This window comes from Carettochelys insculpta, chromosome 3 (assembly GCF_033958435.1).
Source record: "Carettochelys insculpta isolate YL-2023 chromosome 3, ASM3395843v1, whole genome shotgun sequence".
Lineage (NCBI taxonomy): Eukaryota > Metazoa > Chordata > Testudines > Carettochelyidae > Carettochelys > Carettochelys insculpta.
In genome coordinates this window covers 84,185,022-84,200,537 of record NC_134139.1, presented here as the reverse complement: position 1 = coordinate 84,200,537, position 15,516 = coordinate 84,185,022, and the positions used below count along the sequence as shown (strand labels likewise).

Genomic DNA, 15,516 nt, shown 5'->3' with positions numbered 1-15,516 from the left:
ATGCCCACAGGTACTGAGAAATGACCTACTTCCCATTGATAACAACCCATCAATTACTCTCAAAGACTAGCTTGTGTAGGAAGAGAGGTTGGGGTGAAAGGAAGAAATTAATATAATAGAAGTCAATGCAGTGTACGCTATAGTTGAACAATATAACATGAGGTATCACAAAAGAAACAATCCTCATTCTATTTTGGACCACAGACCATTATTTTTCATGATGCAGCACTGGATATATCTCCTTTTAATATAAGCCCTAAAGGACTAGTGAACAAATTCTCTCTTCTGTGCAGAAGACAACCTCAGGGTTCAGGAATGATTGAATCTTCTGGTGCAGGCCTCCAAGATTTATAGCCATTAAAACACCAACTGTCAACATCATATGTCAAAATATTCAAAGTTAAAGAGACCCATGAGTCTATGAATGTAAACCAGACTCCCAAGTAGCACTTCTCTGATCTATAAATTTCTCTTACAGAAATATTTTGGTGGAAATATTTTTCTGTCAGTTTGTAGGTGTGTGGTGAAACTGATGTTTACTGATATTTATCATAAAAAAGTCTAATTTTTTCAAATCTAAGTATAATATAGCTAAGTTTGGATGGCATAACTGTCCCAATTACCTCTGGAATAAGAGGCACATATATATTGACAAATGAATGCATAGATTCACCAGGACTGAATATGAGAACTCAACATTATGGCTGAATCCTGTCTGAGCTTCCAGATGTCCCTTGGTACCAGGATAGGAAAGTTGGTGTACATTATTCCTGGAGTCCAGGGAGATCCAGAAGACATTTGAGAAAGTTGGCTCCCACTAGAGCAGAAGATGTGGCTTTTTGTGCTTTCATTCTTTCATTCTCTGCAAATTGGTTTATAATTAGGTGACCCCACTTGTCACATGTCCTGTATATGATTTGCAAAATGCTTGCTCAGGTGGTCTTCCAGGATATTCTACAGTCTCGCAAAAAGAGACTTAATAGAATAATTTCATGGCAAATACTCTATTTCTGTAGATGCACAGCTTCTTGACTAATAGGGAAGAATGTTCTTCTCCCTGACAGTGGATATAAAACATTAATATGATGTCTGTTATAGGCTAAACACTCAATCATCTCAGGATGAGAAGGAATGTTGTGCATACCCAGTGAATAGCTCTCAGTTCTAGAATGTTCATATGCATACAGGCTGGCTTCCTGAGAAATCCAAAGCCCTTAAGTCTGGAGATGGTCAAAGGCTACACTACAAGATAAATTCGAATTTAAGGCGGTTAGCTCAATATTACCACATGACTGTCTTCAATCTAAATTCCATCAGCTTGATTTACGGAGCACTAATATCAGGATTACAATATCGCCATTACATGATGGGTATAGCATCAAGCTCAAACTCAGAAGTTCAATTAAAGGCTAGTGTGAAAGTGCCACATCTCAAAATTGAATTTATTAGCCTCCGGAGGTGTCCTGTATGTAACCCACAATGCCTCTCAGTGCTCCGCTCTGGCCGCTGCTCTCAGGAGCTCCGGAAGTAGGTAACAGGAACACCATGAATTTCAAAGTGGGAGCAGCAAGCCTGTGGCTCTAGGCTCATGTTTGTATGAGAGGCTTAGAAATGTCTTTGTTTCTTTGCTATTAGCGCTGTGAGCGCATCTACCCATTACAAATAGCTCCTGCAGGGAGTTTCTGGCTCTGTCTCCACACTTGTTATTTTTTTCTGCACTGCCTGGCGCCAACCGCTGCAACACATGGCAAAAAGGCTGTTGTGGGGTTCGTGCTTGCGCAAATCCCCCTCCCTTCCACACAGGTACCACACAGGCTGGGTTTTTCACACACTCAGTCACAACATGTGGGTAGTCCCCAACCCAATAAAAGGATGTGCCTGCAGTTAAGTGCTGACCATGCTGCCAGGCAGCACCATGTCCTAGCTTGCACACATTTAGGGCTGCAGGGGTGGGAAAGAATTTGGGGGGCTTGCAGCCACCGGGGGTGAAGTCCCCCCCCCAGTGGTCAAGATGGTTGGTGGGGGGGCCTTCAACTGGCCTCCCACTGAACCACCCAGAACCCTAGCAAGGGACCAGTGGTGCTTGCAGCCACCGGGGGAAGTCTCCCCCAGTAGCTAAGATAGTCGGGTGGACTACTTCAGCTACTTCAACTTTCCAACTGGCTCTGCTGCTGCAGACCACAGCACCTCCCCACCACCATAAATATTTTTGTGAGACTACTGTCCATTGCAGACACCTGCTGGTTTGATGTCTGTGTTACAAAATCTTTTTGCTAACACCCTCTATCTGTCTTCATGCTTTGACCCCCACAGAAACGCATGGGGGAGGGGAGTAGTTGAGATACCTGTTTGTGTTATAAGTTCAGTGTCTGATATTTCACTGTCATCACCCATGTTCGCAATGTCTGCACAGTGAAGAGGGAAGTCAAATATCTGTTTTCCTACACTTTTCCATCATCTTTCTTCCCACTTCGAGAATACAGCCAGAGTCCCTGTATTATTTTCCAGGGATCAGATGCAATCACAGGAGGGGGGACACTCAGTGGCTGGCCAGTTGAGAACACGGCCATTGCACAGAAGCCTTATAGTGCACTAGACAGCGAAAGATTATCCCCTCAGCAACTCTTTTTTTCAAAAACTTTCCTACCTTCTCTTTCTTCAAGCTTTTCAGGGTCCCTGTATTATTTTCAGGGATCGGATGTAATCACGGGAGCAGGAGGACACTCAGTGGATGGCCAGTTGAGAATTCAGCTACAGAAGAAAGATATTTCTGCAATTTTTTTTGCCATCTCTGTGGGTGCCCTACTTTTCCTTCCTTCCAGCAGTAAAAATGGAGGTTTGCTTACCATGTGAGGGGAATGAGGAAAATGCAATGTGGGAAGATGATCTCAAGGACCAGCGAGAATACCCAGAATGCTATGGGGATGAGGGAACTGTGGAATATGGACCCACAATGCACTACTGCAACAGTTGATGTTTGCCAATTGAGTGTGGCAGCAATAAGTTGACTTTGTGAGGAGCATGTGCAGAAGTGAGGATGGTCAAATTCAAACTTTTAAACACCAGAATTACAAAAATGATATTCATTAATTCATATTTACCTCATAGTGTACATGAAGCTAAAGTGAGCTCCTCACCTGAGTGGAAGCATATTATCGCCACTAGCACGAATAAATCCTTCCAATTTAATGATGAAAGGACTTCTGGGGCCCAACTCGCACACTCATGTCTCATGAGTATATCAATGGACTTCAAAAAAAAAGTGGACTAAAATGCAGAACTGGTCAGCAAATTCCCATAAGAAGAAAATCTCAGGGATAAAAGAGCTCATGGGAACTGGTAGTTTCTCAAAGATACAATATTAAAAGCACAACTGTAAAGTATCCCATTGTGAAAGTAAGATAGTACAAAGAGAGGCCAATACAGCTCCTTCAGGAGATATTTAATTACCTGAAAATCGAAAAAGAATCCTATGCAAAGCAGAAACACAGACAAATTGTTAAGGAGGCGTTAAAACACACACACCAAAATCAGAAAGGTGAAGACACAAATTGTAATGTAACAAGGGGCACAAATGACAATAACGTCTTTAAACATAGAAGAATCAAGAGAATAAGAACACTCGGTCTTCAGCTTAGCAGTGAAGAAGAGCTTTTAACTCAATGATATCAATGAGGGTGAGGTGTTCAATGCCTATATTGCTTCAGTCTTCTCTAAAAAGCTTAATGGTGACTAGATGCTCAACACAATTAATATCAATCATGAGGGGGAAGTAACATATGCCAGAATAGGGGAACATTCACACAAGTTAGATGGATTCAAGTAGGACCTGATGAAAAGGCATTGTAGGTCAGCCTATCTCAAATGTAGCTAAAGTGGCTGCATGCAGCCAGCTACCTTAGGCTCTTCTTGCAGCCATAGGTTTCTAGAAGGCGGTTGAGAGGACGACAGGGGCCAGGTATTGATGCTTTTCCTGGGGCTGCCAACAGGGGTTGTGCCCTGTCCCCCACAAACATCAGAGGAGCAGGCAGCCATCTATTACCTTCTTGCTCCTGCTACCTCTCTATGCACCTCTCACGTCTTAATTTGTTCTCTTGCTTGTTAGGGCTGATGAAGTCTGTTGTGAAAAGTGGTATGTGTATATTGTTAATATCACTTTTCCCTGCCTTCCAGCTAGCTAGCAGACTTATCAGCAAGCACGTCTAAAAATTCAGAAATCAAAAAAGCAAATGAAACAACATTTAGATTTAGTAAAGAACAGATACAACCATACATTACTTTTATTAATGATCCTGCAAACAAAAGCACTAAGTAACTGCCCCACTCTGGCCAGAAAATGTTAAAGCAAGCTGGAGGGAGTCTATGCAGCACCATGGTCAAATAAAGAGAGGCTTGCAAGGAGCCAATGAGAGGGCAGCTTGCTGAAGCCATCTTCTTTTAAGGACCTGCTCAACAGAGCAAAGAGGAGTTGGGTCCTGATCAGGGAGGGTATGGGACTGGATCCCAAAAGGAAGCAAATCAGAGAGAACAGGGCTGGACAGGCTCAGGGGAGCAGAAGAGAGTCTCCAGCCTGATTTCTGCTGCACTGATGCCCTTAGTACAAGGAGGATAGAAGGGGTACAGGGGAAGTGGCCCAGGAAACACGAGTCAGGTAAAGTAGGCCAGGACAAGGCTGTTGCTAGAAGATCCCTGGGCCAGGACCCAAAGCAATGAGCACGTCTAGAGCCCCCCTCTTGTTCTATCCTTTGCTACCAGGAAGAGTGGCCTATAATGACTGTGGCTTGCTCCTGAGGTAAGCAGATGGAATTTGGGGGCGTTGCTAGCTCCAGTGGCAGGTGTACGGACTGAGGACTGCTGATACCCTCAGAAGGGGGTGACAGACGGACTATCAAAGAGGACACTGTGCTCCTGAGAGCAAACTGTTCTAAAGAGAGCCAGAGGTGAGAATGACTACAGGCAACACTGAGAGGGGGCACCCTGTTAAGGATTGAGGTAATTCCCCAAGTGACCAGTAGCAGAGTGTGTGGCAGAAAGTCAAACTACTGCACACTACATAAATAAATTACAAAGTTTTGGACATGCATATATGCATGTATATTTTGGTTTCCTAAAATTAATTTATTACTTAAGAAAAACTCTCTCAGCAGCCACCAGCAAGAGCTGGTAGCTGCATTTTGAGGCCACCACAAATTGCTGAGAGAACCAGTGTCATAGGGTACTTAAGGAGATAGTTGAGGCAATCTTGGAACAATTAATAATTAATTACTTTCAATAACTCATGATCTGTAAGAAAAGCACCAGAGGACTGGAAAAAACAAATTACCTACCTTTAAAAAGGGGAACAAAGAGGACCTGGAGAATTGCAGGCCAATCAGCTAACTGAAATGGCCAAAGAGATACTGGAACACATTATTAAACAATCATTGTGTGAGTTCCAGATAAATACAGTTCTAAGAAATAGCCCATGATGAATATGTCAAGAATAAATCATGCCAAACCAAATTAATTTCCCTCTTTAACAGAGCAACTGGCCTAGTGGCTAGGTGGGAAGCAGAAGATGTGATTTTGATTTTTGTTAGGTTTTTGAAACAGCCTTGCATGATAGTCTCTTGAACAAACTAGAAGTAGCATTAAGATGAAATTACTACCAGATGGAATGCACAGGTGGTTGAAAGGCCATACTCAAAAGAGGAGTCATCAGTGGTTTGCTGTCAATGTGTGAGTGGATATCTTGGGGGATCTCACAGGTAACAGTCCGGGAACGGGTACTATACGATGTTTTCATTACTGACTTGGGAAATCGAGTGAAGAATCTGCTTATAAAATCCAAGGATTGCAAACCATCCAAATTGCAGAAAGTCTGGAGAAAAGCAACAGAAATGATAATAGGTTTAGAAAACCTGCCCTATGAGGAAAAGTGAAAAAACACCTAAGCATGTTTAATCGTGAAACAAGAAGAGTGAGGAGATACCAGATAATCTTCAAACTTGTTAAGGGCTGTCCTAAAGAGGACAGTGTTTAGCTGTGCCTGGCAGGGATGGAGCCTCAGTGAAGGGGCGGGGCCGAGGGCCCAGGAAAAAACTGAAATCAGAGTGGGGTGCTAAAGCTGGAGAACCACTGTCTTAGATAATTTCTGAGCTTCTAGTTAGGGAGCATGGAGAAAAAGAAAAGCACGTCAATAATTTTCTTTAACAATTGAAACCCCCCCCCACCTTCATCTTGTCATCTCTAAAAGATGTAAGTATTTGCTTAACCTTCATCCCACCCTACCCCAAAATCCACAACTTGGCCAGAGACCATGAGTGGAGTGCTTTTACACAAAAGCGCAATTTTTTCAGAAAATTAAAAGCATGTAAAACCACAGGGTTATTCATTCAAACTGTTTTTCAACCTTAATAATAGCACTTATTATGAAGTGAATGCTACAGTATACAACATTTACTTACAAGATGAATTTGTATAGAATAGCTCTGCCATTTAATTACCTTCCTATGTAGACTAATACTCAATACACTAGTTACATGATAGAATGCCACAATCTGTCCAGAGATTGAGTTTGCTGTGCTTCCAGCTTACTCTGAGAGAGATTAGTTAACTTTTCTGCCTAATTTTCTTGGAATAATAAAAACACATAATAGAATGATATAAAATTTCATCTTTGGAGATAAAACTCAGCCAGGGTCTAGAACGTACCACTGATCTCTTTCATGAGCACTTAAATATGAAACGGATATGCAGAATATGCTACAAATCATATTTACAAGCATGCGAATCATAGACGTGAAAGCTCCTAATGTAACCCAAGCAAGAAGTATCAACACTTTAATTTTTCTACTGCGACAGATTAGTGATTGACCTTTCTGTGCAGCGAGCCTGCACATTCCTAATAATATTCCTCAACAATAAATATTCTTCTGTTAGCATCTTTTCTGTTTGTCTTCCTTCTAGAATAATTTGTTCTCTTTTATATTTCTTGTACTATGTGTTCCTCTCATTTTGTTCGCACGTCTCAGAATTGTCTTATTTTATTGAGTCTCTGTTCAATATTTTGTTCTGAGCCATTACTAGATAGATCACTTGCTATTTAATGTGCAGATACAAGGTCTTTTTTTTTTTTTTTTTTTTGGGGGGGAGGGGGGGTTCATATGTATTTTCCCATTCTCTTTTGGTGTCTTCTGTTTTCTTCTTTTTAGTGCCAAAGACGGCAAGGAAAATTTGAGAATGTTGAGAAAGTCAAAGCCAAAGTCAAAACTGGGGTTCGAGAAAGGCTTAGGGTGAGTTCATGCAAGGTAAGTCCCTCAATGGCTATTAGACAAGATTGTCAACAATGCAACCTAATGTTTGAGGTGTCCCTAGCCTCTCATTATCAGAAGTTGGGTATGGATGACACGGACTAGATCAGTGGTTTTCAATCAGTTTGCCACAGTGTGCCGCAAGAACTGTCCAATTGTGCCTTGAAATGTCATCAATTTCCTCACACTGCAACTCTTTACAGAGTGACTGGAGGGGGAAAATTGACAGACCCCGTGCCAGCTGGGGCTCGAGCTGCAAAGCTGCCGAAGTCCCAGGTAGCTCAAGGGTCATCAATTTCCCCTCACCGCAGCTAGCATGAAGTTGGTCTATTCTCCCCTCCTCCCCTCAGTGGTTCTTTATAGAGCCACTGTGAGGGAAAATGCTGACCACAAAGGGCCCTGCTCATGCCAGGAAGCAGCTGAAATGCTGTTTCCTGGCCCAGACAAGATGGCAGGAAGCCCGCCTCCAATCCCTGCGGTGGCAATGGGGAGGGTGGGAGGACAGGAGCCTGTTGGAGCTGGGACTCAATTTAAATGCCACATTCTGGCTCCAAAGGGCTGCTTGGGAAGGGAGCCTGCTTTCTGGAGCCACTTCCCCCAGGCAAGTAATCAAATAGCCACCAAAATTTGCAGTGGTTACTCGTTTACTCAACATCCTTAGAGTGGCATTGAGCAGATTCTGAAAATGTGTCTGTGCCCACTGTCTAAGATGGTTTATTTTGTGGTGTATTTGATCCTTGTTTAGCTTGATGTATGCACTAATGTGCTGCAAACCTCTCTAGTAAGAGTGTTACCATAGTAAAAGTAAGTAAATGTGATGTTTACGAGCAACTGTTTCAGCTGAAAAAAGTGGGCGTGCCATGGAATTCTGTGTCTTGTTGAAGTGTGCCATGTTCCTGAAAAGGTTGGGAACCACTGGACAAGATCACTAAAAGATTGCCTGTTCTGTTCAGTCTTCTGCAGCACCCGGTATCAGTCCCTGTCAGAAAGTAAGATACTGGTCCAGGTGAACCACTGGTCTGCCCAAATAAAGCCATGCTTTTAGAAGGAAAAACAGCTGAGGTGCTTTACAATGGTGCAAATCATGTTTTGCACATCTGACTACAGGCTTCCAAAAACTACATTAATTTCTAAGAACTAAGCAATTTGGAATTGTTTTACAATATAAATATCTTCCTGTACAACTCTGCACAGCCACGAATGTGTATAACCACACCTCCCCGGCACAGGAAAGGGAATTTTCAAAGAACAATAGTGAGCACTCTTTCAACTCAGAGATGCATATTATCTACATATGAAAGGTAATCACTTATTTCTGAATTCCCTTTCTATTGTGCTCACCAGCATTTGCTTACTGTGGGTATTTGGTGAACTACATAATAGTAAATACGAAATCAGCACATGTATGAAAAAAGAATCTAAATACTCAAGTAATCCTCTAAACTTGTATAATAGTTTTATTTTTCCTACTATAGCCTTCTGTACTTGTATAACAGTATTTATTTTGCTACTGTACAGATATAAAAGTATAGACAAAATTTGATGTGTCCAATTAGGACTATTTTTTTGTCAGGATACAGTATGATTTCACTTTTCAGTTTAAAATGTTCTAATTATCAAGCTTAATACAAATCATTCAGACTTTGCTTTTGCAGCCGAACATCAGACTCAAAACATACAAGCAGTGATTGTTTCTGATTATAATAGCATCCTGAGGATGTATTCAACATGTTTGTTTCTTAAAAGATGATGTTCTGCCATTAAAGCTAATATATAGCATATGTGGCTTTCTTTCAGAAATATAAACATGCTTTTTGGCTTATGCTTATTTAAAACATTTTCCTTTGCAAATTCCAAAATGGAATACTGAAAGTGTTTTTGTATGTACAATGGACACTTTAGGGCACTTGCCACTGAAGTCTTGTCAGGATCCTACCTATAATTCACTCTACTGGAGTATTTTATTAACATGTAGCATGTTAATATAACATATATCATTAATAGCACTGCTCCCATAATTTATTAATTATGGTTTCCTCATCTGTAGGTTGGGGAGCACATTACTTCTGTATCTTACAAGAAGACTGGGATCACTAATGAATATTTATATAAAGTTTTGAAAATGTAAAAAAAAATTGTTGCATAACTAATACCTTGAAGGACGTAGTTTCTCTTCTCCTTGATTAAGTTATTTAGATACCACCTGACCTGAATGAAGATTGCTGATAGTCACGATTTTGTAAATTGCTCCAGACTTTCTCCATTTAATTTATGAGATAATCCTGACATGGTAAAACAATGCCAAAAGGCAAATTGAGACTCCACCATCAGTTTGAAAATACACTCAAGCACTACACCTGAAATCTGGGTTTGGATATTCAATGAATATGCAATAATTTGCTTCCTAATTGGGCTCACAGAAGTCTCAAACGGTTGTTTTTGGAACTTTTAACTTTATCACTTTCAAAATGTTACTTATAATAAACACAGTTAAATTTAAGAAAATCCTGGCACAAAATCAGAGACTTCTACTTACTTCTCACAAAGACACTGAGGAAAAACTGTAACAAACTAACTATTACAACTAAAATCAAGTTACATAGACCATCACAGTCAATATTCTCCTTTCCTTTGTTAACTGGTTGGCTCAATACAACTTGAAGCTTGCTTCCACAAAAGACATAATCATAATAACTTTTTCAGGTCAGACCCAAATGTATGAATAAGCATCATAAGATAATAGCAGCAGAGAAATTCTAAGCTAATCAAAATAACTTCCACATAAACGGTCATGTGCTCTGATCTGAAACACTATCCAATAATAATAATCATAAGAATAATAAAAAATAAAGTTCCTTCCACTTTTCAACACATACTCCGACTCAGACTATAACCTACATTTCACTCTGAAGATCCATCCCTGCATATATAAAAATGATCTTTTTCTTACGGTGCCAAGATACTATTGTGAACTAAAATAATCATTTTCCCAGTAGCATCAAAGTACTTACTAATCTGTAGGAAGTCTGACTCAAACTAGTCCGTTAGTCATTACTAGGCTATTCTGCACCCTATTCTTCAAAGCTCTGCCTATAGATAACAGTACATACAGTTCTATTTGGTATCACAGGTCACATGAATATCAGTCAGAATAAAAAGTAAATCAAACCTTTAGCTCAATACTTGACACGGAAGAGCAGTCTTCTGTATCTGTAGACAGATTATAACTCTGAAAAGTGTATTCATTAAAGTCGCACTATAGCTAAAACAAAACCACAAAAACAATGAATGAACATCTAAGCCACCAAACAGTATGTACCCACAACTCTTCCTCCTCCTCCTCATGGGCCTCTGACCATTAGAACAACCCCTATATATCAAAGAAAATAAACTGTATCTTTACACATGCAGAATGCTGTCCAGGCAGTAAAACCTTTCACGAGATTCTTAGCGCCATTACTACAGATGCACCAGATTCATTCACTACTATACTTCTTGCATTATTCTAGAAAAAATTTTTGACTCGTCTTTGGGAAACTGGCACTATTCCATTTAGTTAAATAACCGGGAAGATCTTTGGAAATAGTTTTTGCCTTAAAAAAGATACTCTCTTTTTTGTTTTTTGGTTTTTTGCATTCATGGTACAAAAATCAGGCTTTCCCCCCACAACCTATCATACTACAACCTCACATACACCTTGCTACTGTGATCCTGAACTTAAACAGAATTTCTTCCCAACAATCTCCTTCTCTGATGTCTGGATGATGGTTTTCTGCTGCTGTTTTATTCATAGTTTTCTAGGAAAATATAAACATTTCCTGACAATATGTACTTGTAATTTTAGTTTCTCTTCATGCCTCAGTGTTTATAACAACATGACTTAATTTCATCTACAGACATTGTTTCCAAGGCTGCTAACTACTATACAAGCCAAGACCTTTGAACTCCCAGCTCCAATGAATTCAAAGGGGTTCCAGGTATCTATTCATGTACAACAGCTTGGAGGACTGAAGCATTCGTCAACAAATTGGTTATGAACAAGTCCAATCATTAAAAGGAGAAGAGCTCTGTGTAGCTCACAGTCTGTCTCTTTCACAACAGAAATTGAGTATAGAAGATATTACCTCAACCTTCTTGTCTCTCTAATGTTAAGTATATGTAAGTATAACACTGACTGTGAAGCAGCCCACAGCACTGTCCCATAATTCAATACACTGCTTTTTGTAATATCCTTACAATCCATGTGTCACTGCTCACATCCAAACTCCTTATAATTCATGATGCATGTAGGAATTTCTGAGGTTATACAGCAACTATTTTACTGAAGGCTACATATTAAGCAGACTAACTGTATTCCAGTATTTCAGCAATTTTAGAGGCAAGAAGCCAAATTATGTTCTCAATGAAGTTGCTCCAATGTAACAAAGATAAATACTTGGCTCAAATGTTCATATTTATTCATTTTCTGCTACAAAAATATTGGATTAAACTTCCAAAAATTAATACCAGTACATACAACTAGAAATAGCTAACAGCTAGAAAAAAGTAAGGAATAGTTAGTCTTTTTTTATTCACTTCATTAAAAACTGTGTAACCTTGATGTGTAAAAGCTACAAAACACAGGATGCGAGAACTAAAGCGGGTTGTTTTAAGGAAGGGAAAAGGAAACACCAATCTATTTAACATTAATGTTCAATAACAATTAATAATTTTTTTTTACCTTCCTGTCTGTTGTTTTTTCTCTTTAGCCATTTTTCCACCGTCTCAGCACTTACACTTTCTGACACAAATTCATCCAGTACCTGGGGGTGAAGAGAAAGATAGGCCTTCACTTTTTCATCTGTCAAACCTGCAAAAGAGCAAAAGAGAATAGTAGTTGATTACATTATTCCTTAGGGTAATACTTAGAGACCCCCATCTGCAACAGGGCTCACAGTTGTGCTTGGGGCTGTAAAAGTACAAATGTAGACATGATCCATGACCTGAAGCATTTACAATTTAAGACAAGAAGTGAAATACAAAGAGTGGAAAAGGACCCATTAATGGAATATATTCATGGAATATACTCTTCCTCTAAGTTGACATATGGTAGAACATGTAAAGGCTGTTGTGGGTGCTGTTGGAGAAAAGTACAGGAAGGAAATCCAGGCTGAAATCCCCAACGCCAGTGATTAGGGTGATTTTGGGGGGAAGCACAATAAGAAACAGGCTGGCAGGAAACGGAGGCAAGGCCAGCACAATCTCAGGGGCAGTATGGTCTAAACAATAGGTAAGCAAGAAGATTTTAGCAGGTGCATTTTGTTAGACTGGAGAGACGTGATGTGAGAAGGACCAATTGCAACAGGTGGGGTATTAAGGACCTAAACTGAATTTGTGAAGCAAGGACGAAGATTTTAGAGACATTCTAGTGGAATCTTTGGATGCAGCCAGGACCTTAGGGCGAAGGATAGCGAGGAGTCAAAGATCACCCTTGGGATACAGGTCTAAACGATAGGGTGGCTGGTGACATTTCCATCAGTAACACAGAGAGCATGAGCATAGAGACGGATTTGAACGACAAATCAAGAGTCTGGTTTGGGCCAGCCTGAATTTAAACTGACAGTCATCTGGGGTGATGTAAATGGAGAGAGAGGCTGAGATGTGGGGTTGGATGAAGAAAGGTGGTTAGGAGTGAATGTGTCTTTTATACGGTGTCAAACTTAAATAGCAATAATGGCAATAACTACAATAACATGTAACATCAAAATTAGGTGGGAACTTAAAAAGGCAAAAAGTTACAGATGTAACTTTAGAAACATAAGCAATATTCTAACCAGCGGGCAACCATTATTTTAGAAATTCAGCTATGCAGAGATTTAAATACATTTCTTCACCGTATCTGACAACAGGAACCAATGGTATTTTAGAAAATGCAGGTCAGCCAAAATGTCAAATCAGAAATTCTATGATATGTGAAATTCCTCGTATCACAAACTCACAAACCTACTGAGCCAAAGTACGCTTAACGTGACTATTAATTTCTGGGACCTGCAAGTGAAATGGCGCTAAAATTTTTCAAGCAAGAATAGGAACCAAGTGTAGCTGCCTTAAGAGAGATACATGTTTTCGCAAACACAAAGCATACTGAATGCAGAAGTGTTAATTAGTTCTTCTGGGAACCGAAGTAACAATGCAGTAACTCCTTAACTACTGCGTTTCCTGAGTTTAGTATACATAAACATATTTTCAGTGCAACAGCGAATTAACAAGAGTTAGCCCAAGTAACCAAAAGCAAATCAGTGTTAGACAAAGCTACAACTCTCCCCCAACAGAGTCAAGTTCATTCTGAGAATATCACGACACAAAGATAGTTCTTTTCATATCTCTTGCTTAGTACCATGTTAGAATGCACTGAAAAACATCTTAGGTCAGTAAGATTATACATTTTCATAATATGCTATAATAATTTTTAAGATGTTACAGCTAGTATCTTTCAGAATACCAAAATACAAAACCAAAAACAGCATTGAGATTTACTACCACTGAATGTTGGACCAACACTAGATCAAACTACACCAGACCTAGACCCACCACTAGTATGAACCTAGTGCAAATTCTCAATCAACCCCATGCAGCTTGTCTCCAGCAGCAATCAGTACCTCAGAGTTTCAAAACACCAACATACCATGCTTTTACAATTAAAGGTGGGCCACTTAGTAGAGTGCTTGATTTTCATTAGCATGTTTAAATTTACACCATAAAGAATCTACCATAACCCAAGTGTGCATCCTCTTGCAGGAACAAACAAGTCTTTCCTAAAGTATATGCTCATCCCTCACTATACAAGCACAATTGGTTCCCAACTTTCTGCTTGTAGGTGAAAACCCATAAGAGGGACACTAAATTCCTATTAAAATACATGTAAAAGTGTCTGATTGGCTCCTAGAGCTCCTAACTCGGGAAAGGAGCAGCAGCAGGTGGCACTGCTTTTGAAAGGTGAGTGAACCTTGGGTTAGGGAGGGTTAAAGGCTGGGGGCAGTCTGGGGCTGTGAGTGGGAGGGAGGGTTAAAATGTGGTGACGGGTTCAGGTGGTGGGGGCGAGTTCAGGCTGCTGTGGTTTGGGGCCGAGGGGCCAGCAGGGGTGGGGGGTGAGGATCAGGCTGTAGGGCACGCTGGCTGTGGTGCTGGCTACCGCAGTTTGGGGCTGCGTGGCCAGCGAGGGGTGGGGGTGTCTGGCTGCCATGGTATGGGACTGTGGGGACGGCAGGGGAGCTGTGGAGCATGGGGCTGGCAGGGGAGTCAGGCTGCCGAGTATGGGGCCGCAGGAGAGTCTGGCTGTGGACCCGGTCAGGCTGCCGTGGTTTGGAGCTGCAGGGTGAGCAGGTGGGTCTGGCTGCAGCGGGCTGGGGGTGGTGGAGGAGAGTCAGACTACAGGAGATTTGGAGCCATGGGGAGGGGGTTACATTTATATTAGCAGGGGGGAGTTCACTCATTGAGTGAACTAAGGGAGGTATTTGTGTCTCTCGTTTAAGTGAGTACTTGTAAATTAAGTACACGTTTAACGAGGGATGAGTGAATTATAAATTCACATCCCGAAGAATTAAATTTAATTTTATATATGGATTGTAACTGATGACACAAAAATATAGAATAGTTTGAACCTCTCTAATCTGGAACTCTCCTGTCCAGCAAGATTTTAGTTATCTGGATGACCACTTACTAGGCATATGGCCAAGTTTCCCATGTTCCCACGCAATTTTTTTTTACAGCCACCAGTCCTGGCTCTCAGTGTTCTGTGCTGGTATTTGGCTGTAATTTACCCCCAAACGTCTTCTAAGAGCCTAGTAAATGTTGGAAGTGTTGGTAAGGCTGCTAGACAATATTGACCTCCAGGGGTCCGGCAAATTCTCACATCCAGCACTGGTCGGGTCCTGAGGGTGCCGGATTAGAGAGGTTCAACCTGTAGTATTTTGGGATATGAAGTCCTGCTATTTGTATAGGACAATACATTTTTATTTGAAAATATGTTTACAGTAATCATGTCTATACTCAGATGTTTTGGAGATTCAGTTCAGTTAAGCATCAGAAAATCGTTTGAACTTCACCAAACCTCTCTGATCTAAAATTATGGCTGATAACTCTTTAGTACAATCTGTGTCACAAAATGCCTGCAATGTCCAGGTTCTGAACAGACGGCAATTCCAGAAAAAAAATAGCATATTGCAGTACTCCTTCTGTCCCAAAC

The 15,516-nt window shown here is 40.7% G+C and overlaps 1 protein-coding gene across 3 annotated transcripts in view; it reads right to left on the bottom strand.

Moving 5' to 3' along the window:
• PDE10A (phosphodiesterase 10A) overlaps nt 1-15,516 on the bottom strand; it is a 253,255-nt gene that overhangs the window by 124,913 nt on the left and 112,826 nt on the right. For 2 of the 3 annotated variants that reach the window (XM_074990261.1, XM_074990262.1), the window contains exon 2: nt 12,013-12,141. In XM_074990261.1, the coding sequence (XP_074846362.1) occupies nt 12,013-12,141 (129 nt within the window). Of the gene's footprint in view, nt 1-12,012; nt 12,142-15,516 lie in introns of those variants that run through there. The other variant, XM_074990264.1, reaches the window with a different exon arrangement.